This window comes from Suricata suricatta, chromosome 3 (assembly GCF_006229205.1).
Source record: "Suricata suricatta isolate VVHF042 chromosome 3, meerkat_22Aug2017_6uvM2_HiC, whole genome shotgun sequence".
NCBI classification, from domain to species: domain Eukaryota; kingdom Metazoa; phylum Chordata; class Mammalia; order Carnivora; family Herpestidae; genus Suricata; species Suricata suricatta.
In genome coordinates, this window is record NC_043702.1 from 112,994,285 (window position 1) to 113,012,536 (window position 18,252).

Below are 18,252 nucleotides of genomic sequence, written 5' to 3' on the forward strand. Positions count from 1 at the left end.
TATATATATATATATATACACACACACACACACACACACACACACCATGGAATATTACTCAGCCCTAAAGAGAATGAAAGCGTGCCATTTACAATGACATGGATGGAGCCAGAGAGTGCTATGTTAAGTGAAATAAGGCAGAGAAAGACAAATACCCAATGATTTCACTCATATGTAGAATTTAAGAAGCAAAGGAGCTAAGGGAGAAAAACAAGAGAGAGGCAAACCAAGAAACAGAGTCTTAACTACAGAGAACACACAATGGTCACCAGAAGGGAGGTGGGTGGGGGATGGGGGAAATAGATGATGGGGATTAAGGAGGGCACTTGTGATGAGCCCAGGGTGACGTACGGAAGTGCTGAATCACTAAATTGTACACCTGAAACTATTACACCGTGTTAACTAACTGGAATTTGAGTACAAACTTAAGAAAATTAATACAATGACTTAAACTTAGAAAGCAGACATCAGTGTTCTGCAGCGGCAGTGTTATAACCAGCGAGATTTTCCCAAGACGCTATTACGACTCATTAGACCCTTCCCAATACCGCACACAAATTCAACTGTATTTCAACTTGCTTTCAGTGAGATAATAAGACAGACTTACAAAGATGAATTGGGCAAGATTCTTCACTAAAGAATAATTTTAACAATGGAAATTTGGAAACAACCGGAATGTCTACACTTGGAAGGTGGGCTAAATAAATTATGATAAATCTCTATAAATGTGTATCATGTAGTCACTAAAAATGATGCTGTAATAAACACATTTTTGGGAATGCAGGATGCTCACAATTTATTGTTGAGTGGAAGTTAGATTAGAGGACAGTAAGAGAGTAGCTAACCTTGTGTTGTAGGATTCAAAGTGATTTTTACTTAATCTAAACTTTCTTCTGTATCCTTTTTTCCTCCAATAATCTGGTATGATATGGATGGTCAGCAAGGATGTGAAGCATGATTCTGTTTTAGAAAAACAAAAGCAAACAACTGACCTGAAAAACGGTTTGCAGTGATTATGACACAAGGTGAAGTCTTCATTATTTAAAGAGCACCTACAAAATTGCCAAGAAAAAATGGAAGATCCCAGAGGAGTGGGCCGAGACAAAGAACAGATCATTCACAGCAGGTCCACTGGTAATCAAAGGAGAGTAAATCTAAATAATCAGATGACATTTAGTTTGCTTATTAGGTTAGCAAATGTGGTTCCCTGCCATGTTTTTTTTATAATAAAGAAAAATTAATATCAATAAGTTGTGATATCTTCCTTTGGTACTCTTAAAAATGGAAGGTTAGGTAGGTTACGTTGTAGCCTGGAAAGGTCTAACATTTGAGCGAAGGAATTAGGAGTTAAGGTTCTTAAACTCATGAGTATTAGCAGTTAGTGTGGGAGACAGCAGGTTTAAGAGAGAAAGATCCAGTTTGGTCCAGCTCTGCCCCTCAGTAACTCTGTGATCTTGGGTCAGTGGTGTGACTTCTCTGAGCTTTGACCTTGCTGGTTATAAACGTGGATACAGACCTGATGCAGAACCTAGTACCTAGTGTTTTCATCAGTGAGTGTGTGTTGAGCGAATGAATGGTAGTTAGGAAATGCGATAGATAAAAGGTTGTATGTGAAGAAGGATTGGAGGAAACTGTAGCAAAATGACTGGTGGTTATGTTAGGGTAGAGAGAATATGAGTAAACCTTCCCCCCTACTTTCTACAATCTGATGGTATTATATTTACAACTAAAATAATTATATAAACTCAATCTCTCCCTTCCTAGGTGTCCTATTTTTACTTACTATCTGAGAAATAAAATTGGGAACTTCATTGCATTTTTCCCCTTTAGTCTTCCACTCAGCCAAACATCTTGGAGTTGACCTCAACTCTCTTCTTTTCTTTTCTCTGCACCTCACAACAAAGCTATCAGCAAGTCCTGTATGCGGTGCCCTTTAGAATATATCCAGAATCCTGTAACTTCTCACCATCTCCATCTGCTTCCATCTTTATCCCTGGCACCATTAGTCTCCCTCTAGAATACTACAATAACCCCCTAACTAGTCTCTCCTTTCACCCGTGTCCCTTTCCAGTATATTCTTTAAGGGGTGCCCGGGGGGCTTAGGCAGTTATGCATCCGACTTCGGCTCAGATCAAGATCTTGCGGTTTGTGGGTTCAAGCCCAGTGTCGGGCTCTGTGCTGACACTTGGAGCCTGGAACCTGCTTTGGGCTCTGTGTCTCCCTCTCTGCCCCTCCCCCGCTCATGCTCTGTCTCTATGTTTCAAAAACAAATAAATATTGAAAAACATTTTTTAATTAATTTATTTATTTTGAGAGAGAGAGTGAGCAGGGAAGGGCAGAGAGAGAGGGACCTCGAGAATCCCAGGTGGGCTCCACGCCATCAGCACAGAGCCCAATGTGGGGCTTGAACCAACGAACAGCGCAATCATGACCTGAGCTGAAACCAAGAGTCAGATGCTGGACCAACCGAGCCACCCAGGTGCCCGTTTCCAGTATCTTCTTAACATCATCGCTGAAGTGAATATAAGTCAGGCCATGCTACGTCACTGCTTGGGACCCTCCAGTGCTTCCTCATCCCCTTTAAATAAAAGACAAAACCCTCGAAGTAGCACACAGGTATAGGACCTGCCCTCTGCCCCCAAACCCCCACATTCACACCTTCTGACTGTATTCCCTACCCTTCTGCCTCCGCTGTTCGCTTTGCCTAAACGCTCCTTCTGTGGGTATTCACAAGGCTGGCTCCTCCCCTGCGCGGGTGTCACCTTGTCCCGAAGGCGGCCTCCCCATCACCTCCCCCGCATTCTCCCACACCCACATCCTAGCACTCTTCACCTTGTTTTATGTTTTCCAGCCCCGTTAACCTTATGGGGTATTTTGACCCAATACGTGAGTTTCTGTACCTCCCCGAATGCAGATAGCTCCATGAGTAGGGATTCTGTCCATTTTGCTCCTCGCTACCACCTTAGCACCAACAGTGGTTTCCAGCACATAGTCGGACCTCAATAAATAAATACTTACCGAATAAATGACTTAATTGTTTCAGAGAAGTAAATGTCCGTCTCAAAACGTGTTTGAAAGCTCTTCAAGGGAGTGTCCCATGTGGCCTTTGCATGCCTCCCCGCCCCCTCAAGCACAAAATGAAGCAGGGCAGGCAGGCACACTGGTGACCCCACAATCAGTGTCCAGTGCTGGGTTCCTTCTGCCTCTTTGGCTGGCACTCTGCCCAAACTGCTTGGGACAGAAGACACGCCATGTTGGAAGCTTTCTATGTCTTGACCTGCACGGAGGCCCCTGAAGGCCCCATGACTGTATCCACCTGTAAACCCTTGAAGCTGTGTTCTCAACAGGCCTAGATACTCTGAGGCTCTAGTGTGTGGGTCTCATGCCCCAGAAACAAGAGTCTGTTCCTTCTCTGATTTTGCTAGAGGAAGGTATGTGTGCTAAATGATGCGTTCCGATGTGGAAAGCGTTCGCACGCTCTTCCTTATTGAGAGGTTCTAGCTGAGCAATTGACATTTCTGTTTGGAATTCAAAGGGAGAGGAATTAAAACAATTTTTATTTACTTTGTCTTTTGCAGAGATACTCTTAGCAGAGTACCACAAAAAAATCAAAGAGGCTTTTGAAGTCTTTGACCATGAGGCGAATAATACAGTGGACGTGAGGTATGGAAATGTCTTCTTCGTTCTGATTCTAAATTACTGATACAAACTCCTAAAATAGAAGAGGGCTCTTGTCTTTTCTCAGGCCTTGGATTTCTGATGCTGTTTAAAGTCTTTATTCCCCTGTGCTGTGTGGAAGGCCTTTACTCGCTATTGCTTCAGGTCAATACTGCTTCTTATTCTTTATAATCTGGTGAAAAGAATGTCCACATTGCCCGTTGCAATGTCCAGACTGAAAATTCTGTCCATGAGGTGACCTCTGCTGTCGCATGATTGCTAGACACAAAGCTGGTGCTTGGTAATTCTTGGTTGAGTTGAATGAATGGAATTTGCTTCTAAAATAAATAGGTTTTGCAGGGCGCCTGGGTGGCTCAGTGGGTTGAGCATTTGATTTTGGCTTAGGTCATGATCTCATGGTTCATGGGTTCGAGCCCTGCATCAGGCTCAGAGCCTGGAGCTGCTTCGGATTCTGTGTTTCCCTCTCTCTCTGACCCACCCCTGCTCACATGCTGTCTCTCTCTGTCTCTCATAAATGAATAAACATTAAAAAAATTTTTAACAATAATAAAATAAATAGATTTTGTGTGATCGAGCCAGGAATTACAGCAAAAGGTTAATAATGCTTGAAGAGTGATACACTCCTCAAGTAAAGTAATGAAAAGAACCAAACAGAAGAACAGACAAAGAGGAGAGAGAGACATGAATACTGCTAGATCGGGGATGGAGCACAGGAGACAGAATGGTTTGAGCCCAGAAAGAAAGAAAAGAAAAAGGCAGAAGAGGCCATCCCTGAGAACAGCATAGGTTGTGGGGTCCAGGCCACGGTGTCCCCGAGAGGCCATGGGACCATCCTTCCAGGAGCCCGAGCTGAATGAGGAACATCTGGTGGAATCACGGTCTCGAAACTCAGCACCAGGACACAGAGGCCAGCAGAACAGTGAGAAGTGATGGGAACGCTCCTGGCAGGGAGCGATTTGCTGCCTGGAAGCCAGTGCCAACACCCTCCAGGGCTGGTCAAGGGACTGAGCGCTTTAAAGGAGCCACACCGGAGGATCCACGGTCTTTATCTTGTTTGCGACACATTGTAACTGAGTCCCTTTTAGTGTCTGCAAACCTGAAGGCACAAGGTGTGACTGCAGGAGAGGGACCCCAGGGGAAGTTCCGTTCGTTCCTTTATGAAGTTGAGTTTCATATCTGGACCGTGCATGTGGGCCTTGAAGTAGGGGATAAGGTTGGGAATGATGTTCTAGAACCACCAGTGCTGTGGCCACGTGTGAACTTCAGCTCAGCTGTTGCCAAGGATGTGTGCGGCTCATGTGCTGGGCTCCACGAGATCTGGCCACACCACAGGCCACACAGGTGACACTGGGGTGGCACTTTGCCCTTAGGGTGGGTATCGTAGGAGGAAGACATCCATCTGGTGGGGCCATGGGACTGGTGACAGGGTTTGGGATGAGGTGGGGAGAATGCATCATGAATGACTAAATCCTAGGATGGCTCTTGCCGTCGCCTCACACCTCTTGCTGAGGCTGGAAGTTTCCCCAGGGGGCAGGGGACAGAGGGACTGTTAGAGAGGTCAGAGAGAGCTGGAGGAAGCAGGGGGGCAGAGAAGAGAAACCAGCATTTGCTTGAGGCTTGTTCTGACCGGTGACCTGTCATTGGGGGCGGGGGCTTCCGGGACCTTCCCTTGTCTCAGTCTTTTTATTTGTGTGGCAAGAGTTGGTGTCTCTAGTTTCTGGAGACAAAGAGAAGGCAAACAGTTTGCTTGAGAAAAATCTGAAAAGAAAATCTCCCAGATCTTGAAAAGCAATGATGCTGGCTCTTTTTCTGGTACAGGGGCTCATTTGGGAGAAACAAACGTGCTTATAGGATGTATATCTTTTTCTCATTCAAAACCTAAAATTTTTTTCCAAGGCCCCAAGGGAAAGTGTCTATTTTTTACAATCTAAATTGTCTACTTTATTTCATAAAGAAGGCTACTGAGAAAATGGATGTTGTTTCATAGTAAAATAGTCTTACTAAGCATAGTCGAATAGTAGCAACAGGGATGAATGTAACTTTCTAATCTTTATAACTTCTGTTCTTTTGTGTTTTTTTTAACATTCTTTTTAATGTTTTTATTTATTTTTTTGAGAGAGAGAGAGAGAGAGAGAGAGAGAGCGAGCATGAGCAGGGGAGGGGCAGAGAGAGAGGGAGACACAGAATCTGAAGCAGGCTCCAGGCTCAGAGCTGTCAGCACAGAGCCCATCACAGGGCTCGAACTCACCAACTGTGAGATCATGACCTGAGCCGAAGTCTGATGCCTAACCTACCAAGCCATCCACAGGCCCCCTTCTGTTCATCTATGTTGCACTCTAAAGTGTATAATGAATGTTCTCATGCAGCTCGCGTCATTCCCATCCACTCTTCATAGGACAGAGAAGCGAAGTGACTTGCCCAAGAGGGCACAGGGGCCCGTGGCTGAGCTGGAACTCTGATGGTTCCTTACAGTTCCACAGCCGTGTGGCGGCCCCAGCCCAGGCTCTGGGAACGCAGTGAGGAAGAAGTGGGCCCTGCTTTTTCCCTTGGTGGGCTCTCTGTTTAAAAACAGTTAATCTAGCTACAATTTTTCTTTGGCATGTGATTAAAAGTGAAGGTCTACATACAGACTTTTATTTTTTTTCCAAATGTCTCAACATGTTTGTTATACCTACAAACATGTTGCTCTTTGTTGCTCTTCTTTTGAAACATTTTAATTAAGAATCAAAGAAAGAGGCACCTGGGTGGCTCAGTTGGTTAGTGTCTGACTCTTGATTTCAGTTCAGGTCATGATTTCATGGTTTGTGGGCTGGAACTCTGTGTTGGGCTCAGGGCTGATGCACGGAGACTGCTTGGTCTCTGCCCCTCCCCTAGGCTCTCTCTGTCTCTCAAAATAAATTAAAAAAAACCCCAACATTAAAAATTCAAAAAAAAGAAAAGAATTAAAAAAACACAAGACATGGAAACAACCTAAGTGTTCATCGATGGATGGATGGAAAAGAAGTTGTGGTATAGATATACAATAGAATATTATTCAGCCATAAGAATGAGGAAATCCTGCTGTTGCTGACAACACGATTGAATCCTGAGGGGATTCTGCTCATGAAATAAGTCCGAGAAAGGCAAATACCACGTGTTTCACATATATGCAGAATTTAAAATGCAAACAAACCAAAAAACAAACTCAGGACAGGAGACCAGACTGTGGTGGCCGGGTGTTCGGCTGGGGGAAGGAGCTGGAGGAAGCTGGTAGCCAGGTGCCAACCTCCAGGTCCCAGGTAAGCACTGGGGTGTGTGATGTCCAGCAGGACAGCTAACGCCACTGGGTGATTCGTAGGGAAGAGGTGAGGAAAGGAAATCCGAAGAGTTCCCATCACGAGGATACCTTTCTCTCCTCGTTCTTTCTGTTGTGTCTATACGAGAGGATGGACGTAGGTTGGACCTGATGTGCTCACCATGTCCCAATGCGCGTAACTCAGACCGTCATGCGGCCGGCCTCACACCCACACGCTGATGTATGTGCATTGTTTCTCAATGAAACTGGGGGAAAGAAGAACTGAAGCGGAAGTCTGTGTCAAGAGTCGTGTAGAGAAGCACCTGCCAGAGTGAGGGTCCAGAGACGTAGATAATGGCTTGGTTCGGGCAGGAGAGAGCCATTGGCTGGAGCAGCTCCTGGGACATTTAGCTCTGTGTCCCCTACAGTGGAAGGACGGTGCCATTTTCTTTGTAGGGCAGCCCTGGGGCTCCTCTGGAGCTGAGTTTTGGGGCGGTTCCTCTCCTTTCTCCTCACCTCTGCTTTGTACAAATTGAGAGACTGAATTTGAAGTTGTACCACAAGGTAAAACATCATGAAATGGGTCTCTTCTGCTTTTCTCCTGGTCCGAGGGGCAACCCCGGGTTCAGAATCAAACTGCCCGGACTCCACTCCCAGCCCTGTGACCCAGTAACATACTTATTCTCTCTGAGCCTCGGTGTTCACTTTGACCTCATAGGAAGGACCCTATCAGGGATCTGGGAAGTCAAAACTATTTTTAGAATAAGTCTAAGACAGTACTTGCTATTTTCATTCTCAATTTTTTACAAGTATAAGTTGGAAGTTTTGAAAGGCTACGTGGTGTGATATTGCAATAGATTGAATGCAGACCCAGATATGAGACCCCAGCTGTCTGCTGTGAAGGCAGCCAGCACAGAGATCCGCAAACACGTACAACGTGCTGTTCTTCTAATCCAGTTTGTTCTTGTTTGGAACATAACAGTTATTTTTCATAAAATTACACTTACAATGGATTTGTTTATCGTTATTTCTAAATGAATATTTTTAAAGATTGAAAAAAGATTTATAGGGGCTCAGGTCATGATATTGCGGTTCATGAGGTCGAGCCCTGCGTCGGGCTCTGTGCTGACAGCTCAGAGCCTGGAGCCTGCTTCAGATTCTGTGTCTCCCTCTCTCTCTGTCCCTCCCCCGCGCATGCTCTGTCTCCCTGTCTCTCTAAAAAAATAAACATTAAAATTTTTTTTTGAAAAATAAAAAAATGGAAAAGATTTCTCAGTGAATATTTAATTTTTTTTGAGTTTATTTATTTTGAGAGAGAGTGTGTGTGTGTGTGTGTGTGTGTGTGCGGGGGGGGGGGGGCAGGGAGAGAGGGAGACAGAGTCCCAAGCAGGCTCCATGCTATCAGTGCAGAACTCCATGCGGGGCTCCATCTCATGAACCGTGAGATCATGACCTGAGCTGAAACCAAGAGTGGGACACTTAACTGACTGAGCCCCCCAGGTGCCCTTACGTTTTTTGAGGTTTCGTTTCTAATATGGTAAATACAGATAAATGTAACTCACTTAAGGAAAAGCTCTCTGGGGATCTCTATGATTTTTAAGAATGCAAAACGCATTCTGAAACCAAAAAATTTGAGAACAAGTGCTGTCACTGGTCCTTTTTAAAGTTCTTAGAACAATATTAGCTCAGAACAAATTAGCCTGTGCTTTAACACTCAGAACAATATTATTAGCAGTATTATACTTTGTATTCTTGAAGCAAATGTAGTTGTTTTTCCTCTGTTTACTCTGGATTAGCAATTATTCATCACAGACTTCTCATAAGAATTTTTTTTTACTTATTTCTATGCAGTGTGTTTTGATTTCTTAAGTTCTGAAGTTCATTTTCCTTGTTAACTAGTTTTTGAAAGTTGGCACCTTAAAAACCATGGAGGCAGGTTTTTAATGTCATCGACGGGGAACATTTTAATTTTGCCTCATATAAAAACATAGAGCGTGATACATTTTAATGTATGTACATTTCCCTGTCCTGCATTCAGATTTCAATCAATATAACTGATTGAAAATCTGGTTTTTGTATAGATGCTATACAGACATGGGATCAACTTCTAAATGTACAAGAAGAGTGACAGGCACATCTTTTCACCTCTAGCTCCTGGCTAACCACTTGCTTTTTTTAATTTTATTTTGTTTATTTTTTACATTTATTTATTTTGAGAGAGAGAGTGACCGGGGGAGGGGCAGAAAGACAGGGAGAGAGAGAGAAAGAGAGAGAGAGAGAGAGAATCCCAAGCAGGCTCTGCACCATCAGCAGGGAGCCTGATGTGGGGCTCGAAGTCATGAACTGTGAGATCATGACCTGAACTGAAGTCAAGAGCTGGGCACTTAACTGACTGAGCCACCCAGGTGCCCCAGTTCCTCTTTTTAAAGCAAGATTTGTTACAAATTTATTTCCCAGAGGTAGTCCATGCAAATATAATCACGTGCACGTGTATGTGTGTATTTTATTGTGCTAAGTATATATTACATAAAATTTAACATTTTAACCATTTTTAAGTATACAATTGAACGCCTTCAAGTACATTACTGCCCTCCATCTCCAGCACTTCTTCATCTCCCCAAACCGAAGCTCCGTACCCCTTTAAACAATAACTCCCAGCTCTCTCTCTCAGTAGCTCCTGACGGCCACCATTCTACTTTCTGTCTCTAGGAGTCTGACTATTCCAGGGACCCCGATGAGCTAAGTCATACAACATTTGCCCTTCTGTGGCTGGTTGATTTCTTTGAGCATAAGGCCTTTGAGGTTCATTCTTGTAACATGCGTCAGAATTCATAACCTTTTTAAGACTGAATAATACTCTACTGTGTATACACCATGTTTCATTTGTCCATTCCTCTGTTCATAGACATTTGGGTTGTTTCCACCTTTTGGCTTTTTGGTCATTGTTGCTATGAACAGTGGTGAACAAATATCTGTTCAAGTCCCTGCTTTCAGTTCTTTTGGATGAACACCCAGCAGGAGAATTGCTAGATGATGTAGTAATTCGATGTTTAATTTTTTAAGAAACCACCACACTGATTTCCACCACAGCTGTGTCATTTTACATTTCTACCAGCAAAGCACCATGATTCCGAGTTCTTTATGTCCTGGCCAACATTTGTTTTTCTGTTTTTCCTTTTTATCGTAATGGGTGTAAAGTGGTATCTTGTGATTTAGATTTGCATTCTCCTAATGATTGATGACGTTGAGCATATTTGCATGTGCTTATTGGCTCTTTGTACCTCTTCTTTGGAGAAATGTCTATTTGAGCCCTTTGTCCATTTTTATTTTATTTTATTTTATTTATTTATTTTTAAATGTTTTTAAATTTATTTTTGAGAGACAGAGAGAGACAGTGTAAACAGGGGAGGGTCAGAGAGAGAGAGGGAGACACAGAATCCGAAGCAGGCTCCAGGCTCTGAGCTGTCAGCACAGAGCCCGATGCGGGGCTCGAACCCACGAACTGTGAGATCATGAACTGAGCCGAAGCTGGATGCTCAACTGACTGAGCCACCCAGGTGCCCCAACTTGGATCAATTTCAAGAACAATGTTGCATTAAGAAAATTACAAAAAGAAGCAAACCTGATAATATATGTAAATTTTAAACATACAAAAGAATAGTGTCGGAGGTGTCTGAGAGCAAAGCTGGGCTTGGGAATGAAGAATGTTACCCTCAGAGTAGTGGCTGCATCTGAGGACAGAGCAGATGGAGAGTGCGCCCTTAGCTCTTTCTGCCGTTTTATCGTTAGGGAAAAAATCAGAAGCAAAAGTTCACATCAGTTAAATCTTCATATTAGATGTTATGTGACCATTATATTTTTGCGTGTACTTTTTCTGTAATATGTCACAATTACTTATAAAAATAACTATTTTTTCAAGAGTGGTATACACCTTGTTTTTCACCGTCTCACTTTCCAGTTGCTTTGTAAAAAAATTGGTTTGCTTGTAATAGTCCTTTTGATGAACTGTGATTAAATAATCACTTAAAGTTTTAAAATATCATCCCGGGGTGCCTGGGTGGTTCAGTCAGTGAAGCATCTAACTTTGGCTCAAATCATGATATTGCAGTCCGTGAGTTCTAGCCTCACATCGGACTAGATGTGATGACAGCTCAGAGCCTGGAGCCTGCTTCAGATTCTGTGTCTCCCTCCTCTCTGCCCTCTCCTGCTAGCCCTCTGTCTCTGTCTGTCTCTAAAAATAAACATTAAACAAAATTAAAAAATAAAAAATTGTCCCAAATCTTACCTCCCAAAATAATAGTTGCTAATGTTAGACAAATGTAGTTCTGGACCTCTTTTTATTCATATGTAATAGGACAAATGGTTATAATGGTGGGGAGTTGATAAGAAAGGAGGAGGAGGAATGAGAAGAAAGGACAAAGAAAACATATGGAAGAAAATAATCTAGAATGTAATCTCCATGAGGGCAGGACCTTCTGTCTGTTCTATTCACTGCTGTATTTCTGCCCTAGGATAGTAGTTACCCAACACACCTACATTTATTAAATGCACGCCGGAAGACACTATCCCATAAAATAAAAAGTATTAGGCTAATCTTACTTGAATTAGGAAAAGAAAAAATAAATTTAAATTGAAGAAATTGTGGAATCTCAAATGTGTGCTGGTCATAAGAGACTTTATTTGTTTTCACTTCAGAGAAGATAATGAGAAAAACATTAAGAGGTTGTGCATGTTCTTAAAAACCCACTTATTTCAGATATAAATAATATCAGAAATAAATAGTATAGACTCCTTCCTGTGGAGAATGTTGATGTTAGGACTTTTAAAATTGCTTCCTTTTTTTTCACCTTCAGTCCCCCGAGTTGTCTGAGGCATATTATTATTTTTACACTGACAAGGGAGAATCTTCATACTTGGTTTTATATTAAGTTTCTAGAATACTTTTTCTGTATTTGAATGGAATTGCTGCTGACCCCCATTTTCCAGACTCTCTTTATATTCTTTGATTTATTTCTATGGTCTGGATTCTCTTGTCCATTTCTTTTTCAGAAAGGGCTCTCGGGTATTTTTGCAAGTTCTTTAATGTTTATTTACTTTTTTTAATGTTTAGAGAGAGAGAGAGAGCGAGCATGAGGTGGAGAGGGGCAGAGAGTGGGGGAGACAGAGGATCTGAAGCGGGCTCTGTGCCCCATGCAGGGCTTGAACTCTTGAGTCGCAAGATCATGACCTGAGCCAAAGTTGGATGCTTACCCAACTGAACACCCCGGGCGCCCCAGTTCTTTAATGTTGAAAATGTTTGCCTTATAGTCAAATACTTTGTACTTGAATGACATCTTAAAAGTTTATAACATCATTGTTAAAAATGGCTGCAAGGTAAACACCTTGGGATGTATAACTATATTGTAATTTAATGTTATTTCCTAATTTTGGAAATTTGGGTTGTTTCTAGTATGATGTTACTATTGTGTCAGGCTAAAATTATCCATGTGGAATTACTCAAAGACTTTAACCCTTTCCCAGAATGCCAAAAAATAAATCCTATAACCCCAAGGTCTTTTCTCTTACCTTTTCTAAAGAGGAAAACTATTTTTTTCTTGTTGAGAGATGGGGTGTCTCAATCTGCATAATTAAGTTCTGATATTAGAATGTTAGTAGCGGGTGCAGGGGGTGGATATGAGTAAGAAGCTGCTATGGTCTGGGCCGCCTGGGTAGCTCAGTTGGTTAAGTGTGTGACTTTGGCTCAGTTTATGATCTCATGGTTTGTGGGTTCGAGCCCTGTGTTGGGCTCTGTGCTGACATCTCAGAGCCTGGAGCCTGCTTTGGATTCTATGTGTCTCTCTCTCTCTCTCTCTCTCTGTCCCTCCCCAACTCGTGTTCTGTCTCGCTCTGTCTTTCAAAAATAAATAAATGTTAAAAAAAAATAGAAAAAAAAAGAAACTGCTATGGTCCGAATCTTTGTGTCCCTGCCTGCCCCTCCCCCATTTCATATATTGAAATCCTAACCCCCAGTGTTGGGAGCTGGGCCTTTGAGAGATTAATTAGGTCATCAGGGTGGAGCCCTCAGGGCGGATTAACGCCTTTACCAGAGACCGGGGAGCTAGCCCGTCCCTTCTACCAAGTAAGTTTACAGCAAGAAGAGCTGTTGCTGTCAAGGGAGTGGGTTCTCACCATCCCAAGTCTGCCTGCCTCAGGCCCTTGGACTTGCCAGCCTCCAGAGCTGTGAGAGGTAAATGTTTGTCATTAATAAGTGCTCAGTTCATGGTATTTTGTTCTGGCAGACAGAACAGACTAAGAGGGCCACTCTCACTGTGACTGAAGGGGAGTTTGTCAAAGATTCAAAGATGTTAAGGAGGAAGAAAGATTTGAGAGAGTGTCGTGAATCTCGGTAACAGGATATGAAGGGAGTAATCAGGAAGGGGGAGTAAAATTAAAGATACATTTTAAAAATAATCTGCCCGGGTGGCTCGGTTGGGTGTCCAACTTCGGCTCAGGTCATGATCACACAGTTTTGGGGTTTGAGCCCTACACTGGGCTCTGTGCTCCCAGCTCAGAGCCTGGAGCCTGCCTCGGATTCTGTGTCTCCCTCTCTCTCTGTCCCTCCCCCACTCACCATCTGTCTCTCTCAAAAGTAAATACACATTAAAAAAAATAATATGTCTACAAGGTTAAAAATTCAAGGAGACCAAAAGTACAGAGAAAAGTCTGGCTAACTCCCTTCCACCAGCCATCCAGGATCCCTCCAATGTCCTAATAACTAAGATACTAATTTCTAGGGATCACTCCAGAAGTATTCTGTGCATACATATACAAAGATATGCATGTATGCTATTTTATTACTCCCCTTTCTTGCTGAAATGGTTGCACACTTTCATAGGACAATACTGTTCCCTGGGGATGGCATCAAGCCCATGACCAAGGTCATTTTTATGGCCTCTCAGTAGCATTCGGGAGTCCAGAATGGACGTAGTGTTTTATTCATTCTTAGTCTAAGTACATACATTTGCTAAGTTTTAGTGTATTGGAGGGCATCAGAAAAGGGGTGGGGGTCCTTGATATCCAGTAAACCATACCCCAGGCTTTACAGATGAGTGTTGATTAATAGAATAGCATGTGACAGAGACATAACTCTTGGATAGGGTCTATTCTGTCCAAGGCACTTACTTTGCTGTTGTGATAAAGAACACCCTTTTCTGTCTTTCATAACTTTGGTTGACTCTGGATTATAGTTATTGCATTGTCTAGAACAGGTGCGATTTTTTTTCTTATAATTAAAAAAAATTTTTTTTGAGAGAACAAGTGAGCAGAGGAGGGATGGAGAGAGAGGAGGACCGAGGATCTGAAGTGGGCTCCAGGCTCCGTGCTGATGGCAGAGAACCCGACGTGAGGCTCAAGCCCACGAGCTACAAGATCATGACCTGAGTCGAAGTCCAACGCTCAATCGACTGAGCCCCCCAGGCGCCCCAGATCAGCTGTGAATTTTGCTGTATGGCCTTAAAAATCAGGAGCTGGAGGCTGAGGATTGGTGGTCTCAGGGAGTGTACTTCCTGGGGCCTCTGGGCATATAATTCCTGTGGCCTCTGGGTGTGTACCCTCTGTGGCTTCCAGGTTCATACTTCTGCAGCCCCAACCTGTTTTCCTTCACACAGGAACTAAAATATGATAAGAGAAAAAGAAAATAAAATAATGATGGAGCGGGGTTCCTAGGATAGACAGTGTCCTAGCATCTCTGTTGGACGCCTGTGGAGAGATGCTATATTTGGTTGCAATCCATCTCTGCTGAAAGCAGCCATGCCCAGTGGTACAAAGCCCCACACCCTACATGTGAGGGACCTCTTACCAGGACTGTGGATGACTCCCTGTCTAGTACAGTTACCCCCAAACCCTGATGAGGTTGTAGAAACCTAACATTAGGCCATTTTAACCCAATTTCTAGGCCAGTAGTGCTAGTAATTCTCTTCCTCCCTTGCTGGAGTCCAGCTCCAGCGGGTCCAGGGATCCCTGAAGGATGGACGGTGTTGGCACGAGAGAGAGTGAGATAGCCACAGGTTTCTTTCTTGATCACCAGGCAGGCATCTCTGCTCTGTCTGCTTTGGTGTCTTTTTTTTATTGATCAAGCAATAATATGACATCAGAAAATAGGAATTTTTTACAGTGACTATTTCTTAGTGATAAGATGCTTTAATCATCAAAAGTATACAGAAACAAGTTTTACAGAAGTATTTTTCAGAACCATCCCATTCATTCTTGGTGCCAGTTTCCCAGATTAAGAAAGTAACAAATCTATCTTATTTTGTATGCATTGGTTTTTTTGGCCAATAATTATGACTTTGTTTTTTCATTAACAAGTAACAACCAAATCATGTAATGTTTTTACAGTGAAGTTGAGTAAATTTTGTAACCAAGAATATAACAGGATGTTTTTACTAGAAAACAGGATTAACATACATATTATTAAAGTTAGTAAAACTAAGATTAAAACATAGGTTAAGTTGTATATAGATAGGCTAAGAGTTACTGTGATTGGCTTAGAAACTAGAAGAGAAAAAAAGAGAAAAATGTTTCCTAACAAGTTGCTTTAGAAAGCCCTTTTTTTGATGCAAGCACAATGGGGGCCCCATGTGTGTTGGCCTTGGACCTGGGCTTCCCACATTCTTATCCATCCTCATCACTGAAGTCAGTACAAGGGAGGATACTTGTCAAATGTAGACTTTGGGAGGGGATCCTGTTCTGACCTTGTCTTCTTCTAATCTCCTATTTAGGCTCCAATTTTCTTAGGACCAGACTCAAATGGACCATGTTTTTGACCTTGTTTTTATTTCTTATCTCCAAATTAGGCTTCTCTTTTCCAGGCCAGACTCAAGTGCAATTTTTGTGTTTTTAACCCCTTCAAGTCTATGTTTTGGGTCTGCAGGCTCTTTAGAAGAGCCTTTTGCCAAAATAGTATTTTGATCCAAAATCTCTTATTTGGGGACAGGAAAATGTTTTTTCTTATGGGGTAGCTGTGTGGGGAATATCTGTCTGATTTGGAACGCTGTAAGGTTTAGTTAATGGCAACAGGCTTAATTTCACACGAGCAGCAGTAGCAGAAGGAGATGCCAGTTTCGCCTCTCATGGTAGGAGCTGTGCAAACGTCTGCCATTTCCTCACTATGACTGTGTCATCCAGCGAGGCTGATGCAGCTCCCAGCAGTCCCTGGTGGTGCCAGTGATCCCTGCCGTGGTGCTAGAGACCGAACAGTATAATTGATTCCTGAGCTCATAGCTGAGCTAGAATTCGCACCCTCCCGGGAAGATGGCGGGAGGCTGGGAAGGGCAGTCTAGGTAGACCGTCTGTCTGGGTGTTGGCCAGTGGGATGTACTGGCAGCGATGTGTGCCGCTTCTCCCTGATCCTTTTAAACCTCCCGTGCAGTCCTTTGTGTTTTCTCTCCTTCTGGCATGATATGTGCAAGCAGAGTGGCGTTGAGAGCCATGCATTGAAGGTGGAGCCACAAGGTGGACGTAGTGGGGCCGCTGAACAATTCTTTGCAGCAAAACCATTCTTCCATCAAGAAAACTCATTTTGGCTTTAGTATAAGTCGCCTCCATAAGCACAGCATTAAGCGCCTGGGTGTTGGAGTTTGTGGTAGGAGTGACTGCTTTCCTCTTGGAGTCGCATTATTGGACTTGCTTTACAGGAACACAAGGAAGGGTTTGGGGCCCCTACATATCTTAGTGAGCTGTGTCCGAGGCTGGGGTTGGTTGAAGAGGCTGATGGGAAATAGCGGAAGAGCCCTCATTGTTTTGCTGCTGCCATCAAACATGACTTGAAAAATGTCTCCCTTCACTACTCACCCTACAGATGACAAGCCATGGAGATCAGATACATCTGTGGTTGTATAAGAAGGTCCGGAATTGCTTGAAATGCCCCCGGATTGACTTGGGAGGGAGGGGAACGAGAAGGGCAGGAGGGGATCCCTAGCCAGTGTGTCGGCGTCATACAGAGGCCCAGTGACTCAGTCTCCACCACAGTCCACCGTGGCAGTGGGATTCTGTGTTCTACAAGTTCTGGATGGAAGGTGTGGCGGAAACTTCATCCACTTCCTCTATAGAGATAGTAAGAGATGTCTAAAGGGGAGAGGCACATGAAAAAGACAGGCCTGTGCCAGGTGCTATTCAAGTGGCTGTGAAAGGGAGATTGGGTTACTTTAGCAGGGTCCGAAGGAGCATGGGAATTCATTATTTGTGTCTTTGAAGGACTCAGAAACCAGCGTTTGGAAGTGTCACTGCATAGTGCGGTGATGGAGCCAGGCCACGGGCCGGGCTGCAAGTGCCATGATTCAAGTCAGCTTCCGGTTAATTTAAAGGCAGGGTGGCTACCCAGCTCCTGACCCGTAGCCTTCTTCCGTTTCATTTTCTAAATTACTGAGAAGTGATACCCACATTTTTTTTTTCCTGAAAACTACCCGTGTGTTTTGTAATAGTTCCCAGACTTTCACTGAGAGCTCATTTTGGCCATCTTGCCTTGGCTGGCCCAACTCTAAGAGTATTTTTGTGTCTAACTAGGAGCTTCTATTTCTCACCTCTCCTGTGTTTGAAAACTCACTGAAGACAAAATGTATTTAACATTTGGGTTCTGCAATGTGTACAGCATTGTCTTTTGTCCATATGCAGTGTCACTAATATATTTTTTTAACGTTTTATTTTCTTTTTGAGAGAGCACCGGCAGGGGGAGGGCAGAGAGAGAGGGGAGATGGAGGATCCAAAGTGAGCTCTGCTCTGACAACAGCAAGCCCTAGGTGGGGCTTGAACTCACAAACAGTGAGATCATGATCTGAGCTGAAGTGGGACACTCAACCAACTGAGCCACCCAGGTGCCCCATAGTGTCAATATTATTAGCAGAGGGTATGTAAAGGTGGGTTGGGGCCACTCAGTGAATGGTCTTATTTGTGCCCTAAGGAGCCTGGATTTGTTATTTTGTTACGCAGGCAGTGGAAATCCATAAATGCAGAGAGGTAACCGATTTGGGCTTTTAGAAAGAGAACTCTAGCTATAGGATGGTAGACAAGTTGGCATGCGGGTGAGAGCAGTGGTTTCTAGCCCTGGGTGCACTAGGCCTAGAATCACCTGCTCCCCCCTCCCCCCACAACCCCCCCACAGCCAGATGAGCAAAGACTTGAACAGGAGCTTGAAGAACGTTGTTTCAGTACCAGGTACAAACAAGGATATGGGGCAAGAGGACATCCCAAACTTCGCTCCCAGGGATCGTAACTAGAGCTTGGGGGACAAAATGGCTAACAGTGTGTGTGTGTGTGTGTGTGTG

General features: G+C 43.5%; 1 protein-coding gene across 2 annotated transcripts in view; it reads left to right on the top strand.

Moving 5' to 3' along the window:
- The window catches only part of EFCAB2 (EF-hand calcium binding domain 2), a 107,127-nt gene that overhangs the window by 42,022 nt on the left and 46,853 nt on the right, over positions 1-18,252 (top strand). Inside the window, exons 1-3 of one of the 2 annotated variants that reach the window (XM_029934861.1) lie at positions 587-692; positions 941-1,025; positions 3,579-3,663. In XM_029934861.1, coding sequence (XP_029790721.1) covers positions 1,016-1,025; positions 3,579-3,663 — 95 coding nt within the window. In that variant the 5' untranslated portion in view covers positions 587-692; positions 941-1,015. Of the gene's footprint in view, positions 1-586; positions 693-940; positions 1,026-3,578; positions 3,664-18,252 lie in introns of those variants that run through there. The other variant, XM_029934859.1, reaches the window with a different exon arrangement.